The 16,292-nt window shown below is 54.4% G+C and overlaps 2 protein-coding genes across 3 annotated transcripts in view; one reads left to right on the top strand and one right to left on the bottom strand.

The window, feature by feature from the left end:
• The window catches only part of XRCC6 (X-ray repair cross complementing 6), a 74,032-nt gene extending 70,210 nt beyond the window's left edge, over positions 1 to 3,822 (bottom strand). The window contains exon 1 of the mRNA XM_063662960.1: positions 3,672 to 3,822. The gene's annotated coding sequence lies outside the window, so the exon portion shown is untranslated. The remainder of the gene's footprint in view (positions 1 to 3,671) is intronic.
• A 45-nt stretch (positions 3,823 to 3,867) lies between these two features.
• On the top strand, positions 3,868 to 16,164 carry PMM1 (phosphomannomutase 1). Of its 2 annotated transcripts, XM_054469937.2 has the most exons (8): positions 3,868 to 4,189; positions 7,711 to 7,828; positions 9,295 to 9,371; positions 9,526 to 9,617; positions 9,840 to 9,939; positions 14,183 to 14,258; positions 15,140 to 15,255; positions 15,624 to 16,164. In XM_054469937.2, exons 1-8 carry the CDS (start codon positions 4,103 to 4,105, stop codon positions 15,744 to 15,746), a joined length of 789 nt encoding a protein of 262 aa, XP_054325912.1. In that variant the 5' UTR covers positions 3,868 to 4,102; the 3' UTR covers positions 15,747 to 16,164. The 2 variants fall into 2 exon arrangements, with proteins under 2 accessions (XP_054325912.1, XP_063519031.1); XM_063662961.1 differs by lacking the exon at positions 7,711 to 7,828 and having other exon boundaries at positions 4,170 to 4,189.
• Positions 16,165 to 16,292: the final 128 nt, after the last annotated feature.

The raw sequence follows: 16,292 nt of genomic DNA, 5'->3' as shown, positions 1-16,292 counted from the left end.
GCAGGTCCCGAGCCCTGCCCCGCGGGGAGGCAGCTAAGGCCCTGCGAGAAATCGAGCGCAGCGCTGGTGGGCCGGCACTGCTGGGGGGCCCGGCGCACCCTCTGCAGCTGCTGGCCCGGGTGCTAAGCCCTTCACTGCTCGGGCCGCCAAGGCCGGCCGGCTGCTCCGAGTGCGGGGCCAGCCAAGCCCATGCCCACCCGGAACTCTAGCTGGCCCACCAGCGCCGCGCGCAGCCCCGGTTCCCGCCGGTGCCTCTCTCCCTCCACACCTCCCCGCAAGCCGAGGGAGCCGGCGCCGGCCTCGGCCAGCCCAGAGAAGGGCTCCCACGGTGCAGCGGCGGGCTGAAGGGCTCCTCAAGCATGGCCAGAATGGGCGCTGAGGCCGAGGAGGCACCAAGAGCGAGCGAGGGCTGCGAGGGCTGCTAGTACGCTGTCACCTCTCATCACCTTTCATAGTTCTACCACGTGGGGCTTATATCCTCATTACATATAAAGAAACTGAAGCCCAGTGAGGAAAGGTGACCTGTCCAAGTCCTTGTAGTTAGCCAGGACCAAACTGCAGTTCTCCTGATTCCAACTCCAATGATCTCTCCAGGACACCATAGCTACCCAGTCAGAAAAACAAGAATTGTGCATGGGGATCTGGTGCGGTGGGTCAGGCCTGTAATCCTAACACTTTGGGAGGCTGAGTCGTGAGGACCATTTGAGGCCAGGAGTTTGAGAGCAGCCTGGACAAGATAGTGAGACCCTATTCTACAGACACACACACAAACACAATGCAGATTTTCATGGCTTCGTAGCATTTCATCTTCTAGATGGGTCTTAGTTCATTTAAACAATTCCATATATTTTTCCTTTTTTCTATTTTCTTTTCTTTCTTTTTTTTTTTTTTTTTTTTTGAGACGGAGTCTACTCTGTTGCCCAGGCTGGAGTGCAGTGGTGCTATAGGCACCCGCCACCACGCCCAGCTAATTTTTTGTATTTTTAGTAGAGATGGGGTTTCACCGTGTTAGCCAGGATGGTCTCGATCTCCTGACCTCGTGATCCGCCTACCTCAGCCTTCCAAAGTGCTGGGATTACAGGAGTGAATCACCGCGCTTGGCCTTTTTTTTTTTTTTTTTGAATCGGAGTCTCGCTCTATGGCCCAGGCTGGAGTGCAGTGGTGCGATCTCTTGGCTCACTGCAAGCTCCGCCTCCCGGGTTCATGCCATTCTCCTGCCTCAGACTCCCGAGTAGCTGGGACTACAGGCGCTGCCACTACGCCTGGCTAATTTTTTGTATTTTTAGTAGAGACGGGGTTTCACCACGTTAGCCAGGATGGTCTCGATCTCCTGACCTTGTGATCCGCCCGCCTCGGCCTCCCAAAGTGCTGGGATTACAGGCGTGAGCTACCACGCTTGGCCTCTTTTCCTATTTTCTAAAAGTTGAATTGCTGACTCATATGATCTGCATCTTTTTTTTTTTTTTTTCTTGAGACAGGGTCTCACTACTGTTACCCAGGCTGGAGTGCAGTGGGAAGATCTGGTTCATTGCAGCCTCAGCTTCCTGGGCTCAGGTGATTCTCCTATCTTAGCCTCCTGAGGGACCACAGGTGCCTGCCACCATGCCTGGCTAATGTTTTGTATTTTTAGTAGAGACAGTGTTTTGCCGTGTTGCCCAGGCTGATCTTGACCTCCTGGGCTCAAAAAATCCACCAATCTTGGCCTCCCAAAGTGCTGGAATTACAGGTGTGAGCCACTGCATCCAGCTCTACAGTTATTTTTTATTTATTTATTTAGTTTATTATTATTAGTTTATTATTTATTTATTTATTTAGTTTGTTTGTTTGTTTGAGGTGTAGTCTCCCTCTGTCTCCCAGGCTGGAGCGCAGTGGCATGATCTCGGCTCACTGCAACCACAGCCTTCCAGGTTCAAGCGATTCTTCCGCCTCAGCCTCCCAAGTAGCTGGGATTACAGGCTCCTGCCACCATGCGTGGCTAATTTTTGTATTTTTAGTAGAGACGGACTTTCCCCATGTTGGCCAGGCTGGTCTCAAACTCATGACCTCAGGTGATCTGCCCATCCCGGCCTCCCAAAGGCGTGAGCCACCGCGCCTGGCCTGTTACTTATTTTCATGTGAAAAGCAACCCTACAAAGCAGGTAGTGTTCATCCCATTTTATAGGTGAAGACACAAAGCCTCTGAGAGGTGAAGTGACTTGTCCAAGGTCCCATAGTGGTGGAGCCGGGAAGACAACCTGGAAGTGACTCCAAAGTCAACGCAATGGTTAAATAATTGTGAATAGAATCTGGGAAGGTTGGCTGGGCACGGTGGCTCACGCCTGTATTCCCAGCACTTTGGGAGGCTGAGGCGGGCAGATCACCTGAGGCCAGGAGTTCGAGACCAGCCTGGCTAACATGGTGAAAATACAAAATTACTACTAAAAATACAAAATTAGCCGAGCGTGGTAGTGCATGACTGTAATCCCAGCTACTCGGGAGGCGGAGGTTGTGCTGAGCTGAAATCGCGCCATTGCACTCCAGCCTGGGCAACAAGAGCAAAACTCCGTCTCAGAAAAAAAAAAAAAAAATTAGCCTGGCGTGGTGGCGCACTTCTGTAGTTTCAGCTACTCAGGAGGCTGAGGTAGGAGAATCGCTTGAACCTGGGAGGCCGAGGTTGCAGTGAGCCGAGATCGTGCCACTGCACTCCAGCCTGGGTAACAGAGTGAGACCCAGTCTCAAAAAATAAATAAATAAATAAATCGCCCTGTGTCAAAAAAATAAATAAATAAACATAAAAGTAAGTAAAAATACAAAAATTAGCTGGGCATGGTGGCACACGCCTGTAGTCCCAGCTACTCGGGAGGCTGAGGCATGAGAATCGCTTGAACCTGTGAGGTGGAGGTTGCAGTGAGCCGAGATCGTGCCACTGCACTCCAGCCTGGGTAACAGAGTGAGACCCAGTCTCAAAAAATAAATAAATAAATAAATAAATAAATAAATAAATAAAATAAATCGTCCTGTGTCAAAAAATAAAATAAAATAAACATAAAAGTAAGTAAAAATACAAAAATTAGCTGGGCATGGTGGCACACGCTTCTAGTCCCAGCTACTCGGGAGGCTGAGGCATGAGAATCGCTTGAACCTGGGAGGTGGAGGTTGCAGTGGGCAGAGATCCCGCCACTGCACTCCAGCCTGGGCAGAGCGAGACTGTCTCAAAAAAAAAAAAAGAAGAATCTGGGAAGGTCTCCAAGGAGGTAGACCCTGAGAGCTGGGTCTTATGTGTGGACAGAAGGAATAAGGCTCGGGGAAGGCAATTCGGCAAAGTCCAAAGCCTGAACAAAGGCCTTCAGGAGATTTCTTTTCTTTTCTTTCCTTTTTTTTGAGGCTGGAGTGCAATGGCGCGATCTCGGCTCACCGCAACCTCTGGCTTCTTTGGAATCAAGCGATTCTCCTGCCTCAGCCTCCTGAGTAGCTGAGATTACAGGCATGCGCCACCACGCCTGGCTAATTCTGTATTTTTAGTAGAGACGAGGTTTCTCCATGTTGGTCAGGCTAGTCTCGAACTCCCGACCTCCGGTGATCCGCCCGCCTCGACGTCCCAAACTGCTGGGATTACAGGCGTGAGCCACCGCGCCCGGCTCAGGAGATTTCCTACAACTCAAAATTTGTAAGGCAAAGAGATGGCCACAAACCTTGTGAGAGTGGAGAGCGACCTCGGCAATCAGTCCCGCCTGGCCCACCAGACACTGCACTGCATGGTAGACGCCCCGCCGGACCCAGCCCCTTAATCGGCCTGTAGCAATCACTATCAACCCGCCAATTCTGGCCCCGCCCCTGTCTTCCGGGTTCACCCTCTCACTTCCTGCCGGTCCCAGGCTCAGGCCCCACCTCCGTCTTGTTTGGAGCAATCCAATCGAACCTGGAGGGCTCCGCTCCGCCCTATGCCGCGCTCCTCTCCTCCAGGAGCAATCAGAATCGGCTCAGGCCCCGCCCCCGCTTCCGTCCGCCGAGACCACGCCCCTTCTTCGTTCGGCCATTCAGGCAGTCTGATGTCCCCGCCCCCCTGAGGCCCCGCCCCGTCGGCACTTCTTCGGGACTCCGCCCCGCGCGCGGACCTGCAGCCATGGCAGTCGCCGCCCAGGCAGCCCGCAGGAAGGAGCGCGTCCTCTGCCTGTTTGACGTGGACGGGACCCTCACGCCGGCTCGCCAGGTAGGACCCTGAAGTTTGGAAGCTCCCGCCGGGAGTGTCACGCGGACACCCCCGAGGCTGAGTGTGGGGTCTGCAGCAGCGTGACCGTGGACACCCAGGGACCGAGTGTGGGATGCGGCGGTACCCGGCCCCCTGACATCCGGGGCCACCCACCGGGAGTGAGGGGACCTGGCCCTCACGTCACTGACTCCGCAGCGTCTCTGCCTGTGTTCTGCTTGGGAGTGCTGGGGTTGGATCCAGTACTGGAGGGAGGAGGCTGCGAGCAGGGGCCTAGCTCCCTCCCTCCCCAGAGGCTTTCACACGCCGCTAAGGCCTGGCTCACGGACGCCCCCGCCTCCTGAGCCGGGGATCCCACCCTAGTTCAGCCCTACGACACACCAGTGGTCGGAGCTGGCTTCTGAACCGGGGTTCCAGGCACACAAGCACACAGCCAAGCGTCAGTCACCATCTGGTGGGAGACAGGGCGTCTCGGAGTCTTCCCACCCCGACCTTTGCAGGCCTGGGCCTGGGTCTAGGTTCTGAAGCCCCATCACCCACTTTACCTTCCACCCCCAGTCGTGGAGCAGAGAGGGCTTCTTTTCGAATTCGTTTATGGGCTCTACCCACCCGGAGGTGAGAGGCTCCAGGCCTAGCCTGTTTGCTGTGAGGACACTGAGGCATAGTGAGGGTAAGAGTAGTTTTCTTCTAAAGACTCTTGCTGTGTTGAGCCTCTTATCTCTGCTCAGTTTTTCTCCCATTGGGTCTCATTGTGAGTGAGTCCCCAAAAGCCCCCTCACCAGCTGGATGCATCAATAAGCAGGCTTCATTCATGCCCTCCCTGTGGGTAACCCACCCTCCAGTCTGGGGGCCTCAAGGACCAACCGACAGGTCTCCTAGCGTGGGGGAGCAGTGGGATGGGCTTTACCGGGCAGTGGCTGATGGGAACCCAGGTCTTAGCGTCCTCTCTTAGGTCCCAAATGCCCCTCCCCAGCCTCTGTGGTGAAGTTGCCCTGGCTTGGGCCCTGGAGGCCTTCCTGCAGGGGTGGATCCGGGAGGAAGATAGCAGGACTGGAGCAAAGGTGGGCTGGTTGCTGTGGCTCACGCCTGTAATCCCAGCACTTTGGGAGGCCATGGTGGGCGGATCACCTGAGGTCAGGAATTCTAGATCAGCCTGGCTAACATGGTGAAACCCGGTCTCTACTAAAAATACAAAAATTAGGCTGGGTTCAGTGGCTCATACCTGTAATCCCAGCACTTTGAGAGGCCGAGGCGGACAGATCACGATGTCAGGAGTTTAAGACCAGCCTGACCAATATCGTGAAACCCTGTCTCTACTAAAAATACAAAAAATTAGCCAGGCGTGGTGGCATGCACCTGTAATCCTAGCTACTCGGGAGGCTGAGGCAGGAGAATCGCTTGAACCCGAGAGGCAGAAGTTGCAGTGAGCCGAGAATGTGCCATTGCACTCCAGCCTGGGCGACAGAGTAAGACTCAGTCTTAAAACAAAACAAAACAACAACAACAACAAAAATAGCTGGGCGTGGTGGCGTACGCCTGTAGTCCCAGCTACTGGGGAGGCAGAGGCAGGAGAATCGATTGAACCCAGGAGGTGGAGGTTGCAGTGAGCCAAGATTGTGCCATTGCACTCCAGCCTGGGCAACAAGAGTGAAACTCCATCTCAAACAAACAAATAAATGAATAAAAGAACTGGAACAAAGGTGACAGGGCCTAGGCACAGTTCTGACCCCTCCCTCTGACCTTTTGCTCCACAAACATAACAACCTGAATAAGAACAGCCTATTAATTTGTCTACGGGCCAGCCTCTGTGCTTAGTGCCTTTTGAAAGTTAATTTTTAATTGTATACATTTTCATGAGCACACTCTCCTGGTAAAGAATGGAAACGTAACAGAGAAGGGTAAAGTCCCCTCTGACTACACCAGGATCCCAGGCCTGGCTGGCTCCCCAAGTTAATGTGGTTACTGTGATGTGGCTTCCCTCCAGGCCTTTATCTGGATCTATTTGCCCAGAGCAAATATTAAGCATTGTTTTGTGAGGCTATTTTTGTTGATGTTGTTCTTTGGCTCCTCAAAAATCAACTTGATTGTGATGCTATTTTGTTGTTGTTGTTAGAGACCGGGGTCTCGCTCTGTCACTCAGTCTGGAGTGCAGTGGCGCTATCACAGCTCACTGCAGCCTTGAACTCCTGGGCTCAAGTGATTCTCCCGCCTCAGCTTCTGGAGTAGCTGGTAGCTGGGACTACAGGCAAGTGCCACCACGCCTGGCTAATTCTTTTTTTTTGGAGACGAAATCTCATTCTTGTCCCCAGGCTGGAGTACGATGGCATGATCTCGGCTCACTGCAACCTCCACCTCCCAGGTTCAAGGGATTCTCCTGCCTCAGCCTCCTGTGTAGCTGGGATTACAGGCGCCTGCCACCATGCCCAGCTAATTTTTTTTTTCTTTTTTTTTTTTTGAGATGGAGTCTGGCTCTGTCACCCAGGCTGGAGTGCGGTGGCGTGATCTCGGCTCACTGCAAGCTCTGCCTCCCAAGTTCACACCATTCTCCTGCCTCAGCCTCCCAAGTAGCTGGGACTACAGGCGTGTGCTACCATGCCTGGCAAATTTTTTTGTATTTTTTAGTAGAGATGGGGTTTCACCATGTTAGCCAGGATGGTCTCGATCTCCTGACCTTGTGATCCACCCGCCTCGGCCTCCCAAAGTGCTGGGATAACAGGCATGAGCCACCGCGCATGGCCAATTTTTTTTTTTTTTTTTTAATTTTTAGTAGAGACAGAGTTTCGCCATGTTGGCCAGGCTGGTCTCGAACTCCTGACATCAGGTGATCCACCCTCCTGGGCCTCCCAAAGTGCTGGGATTACAGGCGTGAACCACTGTGCCCAGCTCATGCCTGGCTAATTTTTAAAAATTTTCGGCCGGGCACGGTGGCTCACGCCTATAATCCCAGAACTTTGGGAGGCCCAGGCGGGTGGATCACCTGAAGTCAGGAGTTTGAGACCAGCCTGGCCAACATGGCGAAACCCTGTCTCTACTAAAAATTTAAAACTTAGCTGGGCGTGGTGGCAGGCGCCTGTAATCCCAGCTACTGAGGAGGCTGAGGCAGAAGAATCACTTGAACCCGGGAGGCGGAGGTTGCAGTGAGCTGAGATCGTGCCATCTCACTCCAGCCTGGGCAGAGGTTTCAGTGAGCCGGAATCACACCACTGCACTCCAGCCTGGGTGACAGAGCAAAAATTCGTCTCCAAAAAAATTTTTTTTTCAGAGACAATGTCTTCCTTTGCTGCCTAGGCTCTAGTCTCAAACTCCTAGGTCAAGTGATCTTTCTGCCTTGGCCTTGCAAAGTGTTGGGATTACAGACCTGATCCACGGTGCCCAACCTGTCTAATTTTTGGTGTCTAAGCTTTGTACTGCTTCAGATCCAGGTAGAATGTGGGCTCCTGGGTTCTGAGCACTAAGTGAGGGCTAAGTGGAGGTCCCAGACATGTTGAAAGCCAGAATGCTATGCTTCCCCTCTCCCCCCATAGAAAATTGACCCTGAGGTGGCCACCTTCCTGCAGAAGCTGCGAAGTAGAGTGCAGATCGGTGTGGTGGGCGGCTCTGACTACTGTAAGATCGCTGAGCAGCTGGGTGACGGGGATGAAGGTAGGAGTGAGCCTGGGGCTGTAGAGGGAGTGGGGAGTTTGAGAGATTCCTGAGCATCTTCAAAGAGCCAGTCCTGCTTCTGTGGGGCAAGAAGAAGTAGAGAGAGAGCAGCCAGATAGTTCCCTCACTGATTTGACAAACACTTGAGCACCTCCTATTTCCAGGGATTGTGCCAGGCCCTTGAGAAATAGCTGGGACAAAGCAGGCAGAACCTGCCCTTATGCAGTTTACATTCTCGTTTCTCCCTGCTGAGTCTTGATTTCCTCATCTTTAAAATGAGCTGAACCGGCCGGCACGGTGGCTTATACCTGTAATCCTAGCACTTTGGGAGGCCGAGGTGGGTGGATCACTTGAGATGAGGAGTTCAAGACCAGCCTGGCCAACATGGTGAAACCCCGTCTCTACTAAAAATACAAAAAATTAGCTGGGTGTGTTGGCACGTGCCTGTAATCCCAGCTACTCGGGAGGCTGAGGCAGGAGAATCGCTTGAACCTGGGAGGCGGAGGTTGCAGTGAGCCAAGATCAGGCCACTGCACTCCAGCCTGGGTGACAGAGTGAGGCTCTGCATCCAAAAATAAATAAATAAATAAATAAATAAATAAATAAAAGGGCAGAACCAATGATGGCTACCACTTGTCAAAAATGATCATGTGTTAATGTCATTGCATTTGATCCCCACAATCACACTTTAGAGTAGGCGTGATCATCCCATTTAACAGAGGATGACTCTGAAGTTATCCAGGAAACTGATTGGACCTCAGAGCCCCTGGTCTCAGCCCAGTCAAAGTGGGTGCCTCCAGTTCCTCAAGCCAGAAACTTCCTCGAATTTTTCCTTTTCCCCACCTCTTGTTTATTCCATCAGCAAACCCCAAAATATCTCCCTGTCCCCTCTGTCTCCATCTCCACCACACCATCATAGTCCAGGTAACCATGTGCCACCCAGACCCCGCAACAGCCTCTGTGCTGTGCTCCCTGCGCCTCCCACCTCCCACCCACTCCAGCTGCTTCTCGTGGCAGCCAGAGCTGAAACCTCCAACTCTCCCATGTAGCCAGCCTTGAGAACGCAGTGCGATGGCAGCTGTAGAACAGAAGGAACCCCCTCTGCAGAGGGGCGGGGGAGCACAAGTGGAAATGATGCCCTTTGCCAGAGAGTACTGCATGGCTTCCAGAGGAGGAAGCTGGATCTTGGAGGATGAGTGGCAGGGAAGCCAGGGAAGGGTGGTTCTGACAGAAGGACCTGCATGGATGCCTGTGTGCAGAGGCCCACAGGTGTGACTGGCTTATTTGGAAGAAAACCAAGCTGCAGAGGGAGAAAGGCTGGAGAAGCAGGTTGCAGCCTCGGATTGAACAAATGGCCTTTGAATGTGAAACCAAGGGTGTGGTCTTCCTCTCTCTTTACTTGCCTGTGGGGTCACAGACGTGGTCTCACACTCTTTCTTCCTCCTGTCCTCTATGTGACCCCGAAGTCATTGAGAAGTTTGATTATGTGTTTGCCGAGAACGGGACGGTGCAGTATAAGCATGGACGACTGCTCTCCAAGCAGGTCAGTGTCCCCCAGGACTTAGCCAGGGGCACCCCACTTTTCCATAGTGGAGCAGTCCAAGGGGGCTTCTGTCCTGGGCTGGGGGAGAGATACTGTGCCTGTCTCAGGGTCAGGCAGCCCAGGCCACTCTCAGAGCCCTGTGTTCCTTGGCCAGACCATCCAGAACCACCTGGGGGAGGAGCTGCTGCAGGACTTGATCAACTTCTGCCTCAGCTACATGGCCCTGCTCAGGCTGCCCAAGAAGCGGTGAGGTCCCACCAGCCTGGTCTCCAGAACCTGGGGCCTGAGGGAGGAGAAGTGTGGGTCCCTCAGAGGGAGCCTGGAGATACTTGGGCCCCTGATTTTTTGCGGGGAGTGTGGATTCTTGTCCCCTTTGAAGTCCTAGGACGCTGGGGTCCCAGGTGGGGCTAGATTTGAATTCAGGGCTGTTCTGGTTCTCTCTGGCTCCCCGCCCTCCCTCACCACCAGTGGAACCTTCATCGAGTTCCGGAATGGCATGCTGAACATCTCGCCCATTGGCCGGAGCTGCACCCTGGAGGAGAGGATCGAGTTCTCCGAACTGGACAAGGTACCACTAGCTATGCAACCGTAGGCCTGTAGGGCCTCAGTCACTCAATTTATCTGAGCCTTTATTTTCTCATCGGTAAAATAGACTGGGGGATGTGTTCTGATTTAACTGATACCCTTTCAGGCACCTACTGTTCGCTATTGTTGTAGACACACCTGCATCTTTCCAATGCTGCTGGTCCCCCTTCCTAGGTGACCAGCACCAGGCAGCCACCCACTGAGCCAGGCCAACACCTGGGAACATCATTTCCACCTTCCCACCCACATCGGGTCCAACAACTCCTATTTCATCAGCCTCTCGAGTCAGTGTCAAATCTGTTCCTCTGCAGAACTGAGACCCCACTCTCTAGATTACCCCTTTAACCAGCTCCAGGCTGCCCCAACTTTCCTGTCTGTCCCTCCCTACCCCCTGCATAGCCCTGCCAGCCTGCTCTCCAGCAATGCCACTGAGAACCTTTCTTGCTTTTTTTTTTTTTTTTGGAGATAGAGTCTCCAAAAAAATAGATAGAGGCTGGAGTACAGTGGCATGATCTTGGCTCACTGCAACTCCTACCTCCCGTGTTCAAGCGATTCTCCTGCCTCAGCCTCCCAAGTAGCTGGGATTATAGGCGTGCACCACTACACCCAGCTAATTTTTGTACTTTTTTAGTAGAGACAGGGTTTCACCATGTTACCCAGGCTGGTCTCGAACTCCTGACCTAAGGTGATCCGCCTGCCTCGGCCTCCCAAAGTGCTGGGATTACAGGCGTGAACCACTGCGCACGGCCCATTAGAACCTTTCAAACATGTCAGCCGCATTCACTCCCCAGCCCCACCCGCTCACTTACAATCCTTCCTTGGCTCCTCGTTGCCAGCTGGATGATGTCCTAGCCCCCTGCTATGGTGCCTCAAGCCCTGAGGGCTCTGTCTGGCTCCGGCTCTCCACGTCTCCTCTCTGTGCCCTTTAAGTTCCACTTTCTATTCCTGGAACACACCAAGGTCCTCTCACCTCTGCCTTTGCTGCCCCTGCTAAACCTTGATGTGCATTTTGCTTTTCTCCCCTCCGCCTCCCTCCCTCTTGGGGATGGAGCAATCCACCCATCCAAACCTTTCCACGCTGGCCTGTCCGCGTCATTCTGTCATTCTCTCTGACCTGTTCGGTGGCTCTCCCTGCCCTCTGCTCCAGCTATGGCCTCTTGGCTGATTCTAGAGTGCCGTGCCTCTGCCAGAGCACACTTCTCTCAGGCCCAGCTCGTCCCTCCCCTCCTTCAAATCCCCTTTCACGTCCTTTTCCCAGTGGGGCCTCCGAGAGTATCACATCCACTGCTGCACTTCCTGCTCCTTCCCTTACCTTATTTCTTCTCAAGCAGCCTTGGACAACTTTCACCATCTACTTTTAAAATCCGAATTACTGTCTGTCCCTGTCCCAGAACTGTAAGCTCCATGAGGGCAGGGATTTCTGCGGCTTGTTCTCCTCTGGATCCCCTATGCCTGGCACATGGCATACTTTTTGTTGTTATTGTTGTTTTTGAGACAGGGTCTTACTCTGTTGCCCAGTCTGGAGTGCAGTGCAGTGATCCAGTCCTAGCTCACTGCAGCCTCCATCTCTCAGGCTCAAGCGATCCTCACACCTCAGCCTCCTGAGTAGCTGGGACCACAGGTGCATTACACCATGCCAGGTTAATTTTTTAAATTTTTTGTAGGGATGGGATCTTGCTGTGTCTCCCAGGCCAGTTTTGAACTTCTAGCCTCAAGTGGGCCTTCCGCCTCAGCCTTCCAAAGCACCAAGACTATAGGTGTGAGCCACCACACCTCGCAAAGAAACACCCTTTTTTTTTTTTTGGAGACTGAGTGTCGTTCTGTCACCCAGGCTGGAGTGCAGTAGCGTGATCTCAGCTCACTGCAACCTCCGCTGCCCAGGCTCAAGCAATTCTCCTGCCTCAGCCTCCTGAGTAGCTGGGATTACAGGCTCATGCCACCACACCTGGCTAATTTTTTTGGTTTTGGTTTTGGTTTTGTTTTTTTTTTTTTTTTTGAGATGGAGTCTCGCTCTGTCACCAGGCTGGAGTGCAGTGGTAAGATCTCGGCTCACTGCAACCTCTTTCTCCTGGGTTCAAGCGATTCTCCAGCCTCAGCCTCCCAAGTAGCTGGGACTACAGGCGCCCGCCACCACGCCCAGCTAATTTTTGTATTTTTAGTAGAGACAGGGTTTCGCCATGCTGGCTAGGATGGTCTCGATCTCTTAACTTTGTGATCCGCCCTCCTCGGCCTCCCAAAGTGCTGGAATTACAGGCGTGAGCCACCGCACCCGGCCTAATTTTTGTATTTTTTAGTAGGGACAGGGTTTTGCCATGTTCAGGCTGGTCTCAAACCCCTGGCCTCAAGTGATCTGCCCACCTTGGCCTCCCAAAGTGCTGGGATTATAGATGTGAGCCGCTGCGCCCAGCCACGGGGACTTTTGTTTTGGAGTAGTTAGGATTGGTCATAGGCAAAGAACCCTTCCCCCTCAACACACGTGCTGAGAGGTTATCCCTTCCTGTCCACCCAGGTTCCCAGTTCCAGCTCTACCCATTTTCCTTGTAACCTGGAAAAGCATCTTTACGAACGTGTGCCTCAGTTTCCTTATGTGTAAGGTGGGGGTAATAGCAGTTCCCATCCCATGGGCTGTGATGAGGACTGGACGAGGTGGCACATGGACCCCACCTGGCATGGAGTTGGGGAGCCACACACTAACTCCCCACCCCAGAGCCTTCTCAAGTATTTTTGGCTCTTGTTTGCTCCCTTCTGGCACTGGAGGGGCATGAACCTTCCTGATCTGTGCGCCCTGCCCTGGCCCAGAGCTGATGTAAATAAATGTTTAACCCAGCTCGTCTTCCAGAACCCTGAAGGGGGGATGAGTACTTCCCTTCCTTAGATGAGGACACTGAGGCCAGAGGGTGAGTAACCAGCTCGAGGTCACAGTGCCGGTCCCTGCCGGGGCTGGCCTTGCACATGGGGCTGTCCAGTGACCAGCCTTGTTCTCCAGAGAAGGGAGATGCAGCCAGCCTCGGCCATGTGGAAACATTTCTTCAGAGCTTGGGGCACTCTTAATGGTAGCCCTGGGCCTACAGAGTGGCCGCTGGTGGGGACTCTGGCCTCCCTGGGGCCCACCTACCTGCTGGAAAGCCAGGCCAAGGCTGGCAGGGGGCTCACATCCTTTATCTCTGCTTTTCCATGAGAGGGAAGCAGGCAGGGGTCATTCATTACTTCTTTGTCCTTTAGTCCAGGAACTAGGCTCAGAGAGGTCAGGTGACTTGCCCATGGTCACACAGCTGAGGAGTACAGTAGCCAAGCCTGGCTACTTGCCTTCAGATCTCAGGCTGGGGGTGTCTGGCTTTATATCTGACATCCTCCCTGGGCCAGTTCTCCAAGTTCTATGCTGCTGACCACTGCCTGCCTTTCTGCCCCAGTCCTACCCAGCTCTGACTACAGGGCCATACCAGCCACCCCACTCCTGTGCTCCAGAATCCTCAGCGCCTCTTGGTCCCCCAGGATGTGGTCAGACTTCCCAGCCTGGTCTCGAGACCCTCTGTCAGCTGAGTGTCCTGCTGGCTGGTTTAGATGTTCAGCTGCCCCTCAGGCTGGGCAAAGCTGCTCGCCTTTGTGGCCCTCTGAGATGGAGATCCTGGGGGCTGGGGGGGGAATGTCACCCTGCTCCATGTTTGTGGAGCTGCTGCCAGAGTTCCTGCTCAGAGAGACGGGGCCGGCTTGGGCACTACCTAGTCCCCAGCCCAGCCACGTCTTTGCATGGTGGGTGCTCTGCCATGCCTGGCATCTTGCTGCCCTCTGTGAATGCCCACAGCCATCTCCTCACAGGTTTCCTGCTCTCAGCTCCTGCACTCATTTTTGAGTATTTGCTTTGTTGAGCTGGGCACAGATAACAGGATCGAGCCTTGCCCTGAGGTAGACACTGATGTGGGATCCAGATTGCCCCGTCTCCTCACCCTTCCTGCTTGTGTCTCTCCTCTGAGGCCCCCTTCAGAAGACCCAGCCCACAGCCCCATTGGCAGTCCCATCCCTTCTGGATTTAGGCCCTGGCTCTGCCACCAGGGCTAGGTGACCTTGACCAAGGCACGACCCCTCTCTGAGCCTTAGTTTCCTCATCTGCACAGTTGGGGGTCCTACCCACCTAGAATGCTCAGCACGCTCACGTGGACTGTGTGCCCAGCCAGGGCCTGGCACACAGCATGTCCTCTGAGCTGCCATCCGCCCCCTCCCCTCTGCAGAAAGAGAAGATCCGGGAGAAGTTCGTGGAAGCCCTGAAAACAGAGTTTGCTGGCAAAGGGCTGAGGTTCTCTCGAGGTACGTCCACCCTGCAGAGGACCTGGGAGGCCTGGTACAGGGCCCCTCCTCAAACCATCTGCCCCTCCCAAGACCAGGCTGTGGCCCCCAGTAGCTTTAGGAGCCCCTCCCCTGCTCAGTGCAGAGAGGGTGGCTGAGCCCGATGCAGAAAGGGGTTCAGTGTTTACTGGCCCCCAGTTTTCCCCACCTCATACCTCAGAGGTAAACGCCCCATGCCCACCCAGTTTCTCAGGCCAAAAACCAGAGCCTCTCCCTTGAGTGCTCTCCCCCGCCCCTTCCCAAGTCCAAACTCCTAGAAGTCCCAGGGCCCCCTGTCTAGAATCCCACCGGTGCTCACACTTCCACTGCCAGCAGCTTGTCCCAGGCTCCAACTGATCCTGACGCAGCCGGGCTCCCCTCTGCCACCTCACCCATTCCCCAGTGGCCAGAGAGGCTGGAGCTGGAGTCATGACATGCCTCTGCCCAAAGTCCTCCCCAGACTCTTCCTCCCTCTCCACGTGATGCCCAGGGCCTGCCCGTCCTCGCCCTGCCTCTCCCGGCCTCCTCCGTTGCTGGGATGCTCGTTCTCTTCCCTGCCTCAGGGGCTGTACTTTGTGCCCCAGCCATCCCCACTCGGCTCAGGTCCCAGCTCATTGCCACCTCCTCAGAGGTCTCCCCTGACCACCCTGGCTGGATGAGCTTCCCCTACCCACTTCATGGTCTTGTTTGTTCTCCAACCTGTGTCATAACTTCCTTGAGGATCCTAAGTCTGTCCCGTGTCCTGTTCCTGGCCCTCAGTAGGCACTCAAGGGTTGTTGAATGAATGAATGAACAAGCAGCTCTTCTGTTAGCCTTGTCTGCCCTTCCCAGCAGGGAATAACAGTCCCCACCCCTGCCCACAGGAGGCATGATCAGCTTTGATGTCTTCCCCGAGGGCTGGGACAAGCGCTACTGCCTGGATAGCCTGGACCAGGACAGCTTCGACACCATCCACTTCTTTGGGAACGAGACCAGCCCTGTGAGTGTGGCCCACCCCAGGTTTCCCCCAATGCAGTGGACAGCGAGAAGCCAGGTCTGGTGGCTTCTCCAACGCAAATCACCTGAGGTCAAGGCCAGAACATGGGGCAACACAACAGACCTCTTGGGGGGCTCCTGGAGAACAACCATTGCTCACCAGCCCCATTACACAGATCGGAAAGCTGGGGCCCCAAGAGGGTTGGGCACTTGTTCTGCATCACACAGCAAGTCAGGGCAGGTGTGACAAGGGGTGAGAAGGTGGGCTTCCTGGCAGTTCTGAAGGGGCAGGAGGAGGGGCACGTCCATAACAGCCAATGTGGAGAGGGACTCCGCCTAAATATGCCTCCTCTGCCTGTCCTCTGTGTGCAGGGTGGGAACGACTTTGAGATCTTTGCCGACCCCCGGACTGTTGGCCACAGCGTGGTGTCTCCTCAGGACACAGTGCAGCGATGCCGGGAGATTTTCTTCCCAGAGACAGCCCATGAGGCGTGACCGGGGCCCACATCTGTGTGTTGTGACTTCTGAAGAGTTTGGCCTAGGCCTAAAGAGAGGTCCTGGTGTTGGATAGATGCCAGGGCCCCTCCTCTGGCCCAGGATGCCTGCTGCAAGCCCACCCAGATGGGGCCAGAGTCTGTGTGGACAACCGTCCCCAGCCAGTCAGCTCCTAGTGGCACTGGCTTCGTCCTCCCAGGGCCCAGAGTGTTCACCGTGCTCCACCTGGTGGCCCAGGCCACAGCTGCTGCTTGTATTTCGGTACAGAACAGGTTTCTTTCTGCGCCAGGAGGAGGCGTGCGCAAGTGTCGGTAGGAGATCTAGCCTGCCCTGCCTGCCTACCCTGGGCAATGAGGTACGGTGGGGAAGGTGCCTATTTTAGAGAACTTTGTCACAGTATTAAAGTTCCCAGAACAAAGTAGGTGTCAGCTGTGTCTGAATGGATAATTGGCCCCACTCACATGCTGTCACAGCCACTACTTTGCCGACGAGTAAACAGCACAGAGAGCGCAGGGACTTGGCCCAGGTCACAAAGGAAGTCTGAGC

Source organism: Pongo pygmaeus, chromosome 23 (assembly GCF_028885625.2).
Source record: "Pongo pygmaeus isolate AG05252 chromosome 23, NHGRI_mPonPyg2-v2.0_pri, whole genome shotgun sequence".
NCBI lineage: Eukaryota > Metazoa > Chordata > Mammalia > Primates > Hominidae > Pongo > Pongo pygmaeus.
This window is presented reverse-complemented; position numbering and strand designations above follow the sequence as displayed.

What these genes read in the sequence shown, in the direction of transcription:
- PMM1 (XM_054469937.2), top strand. Translation starts at nt 4,103, where the DNA reads ATGGCAGTCGCCGCCCAGGCAGCCCGCAGGAAGGAGCGCGTCCTCTGC. An exon ending in GCTGGGTGACGGGGATGAAG is followed by an intron (nt 7,829 to 9,294) that starts GTAGGAGTGAGC and finishes GTGACCCCGAAG; the next exon opens with TCATTGAGAAGTTTGATTAT. An exon ending in GACGACTGCTCTCCAAGCAG is followed by an intron (nt 9,372 to 9,525) that starts GTCAGTGTCCCC and finishes TTCCTTGGCCAG; the next exon opens with ACCATCCAGAACCACCTGGG.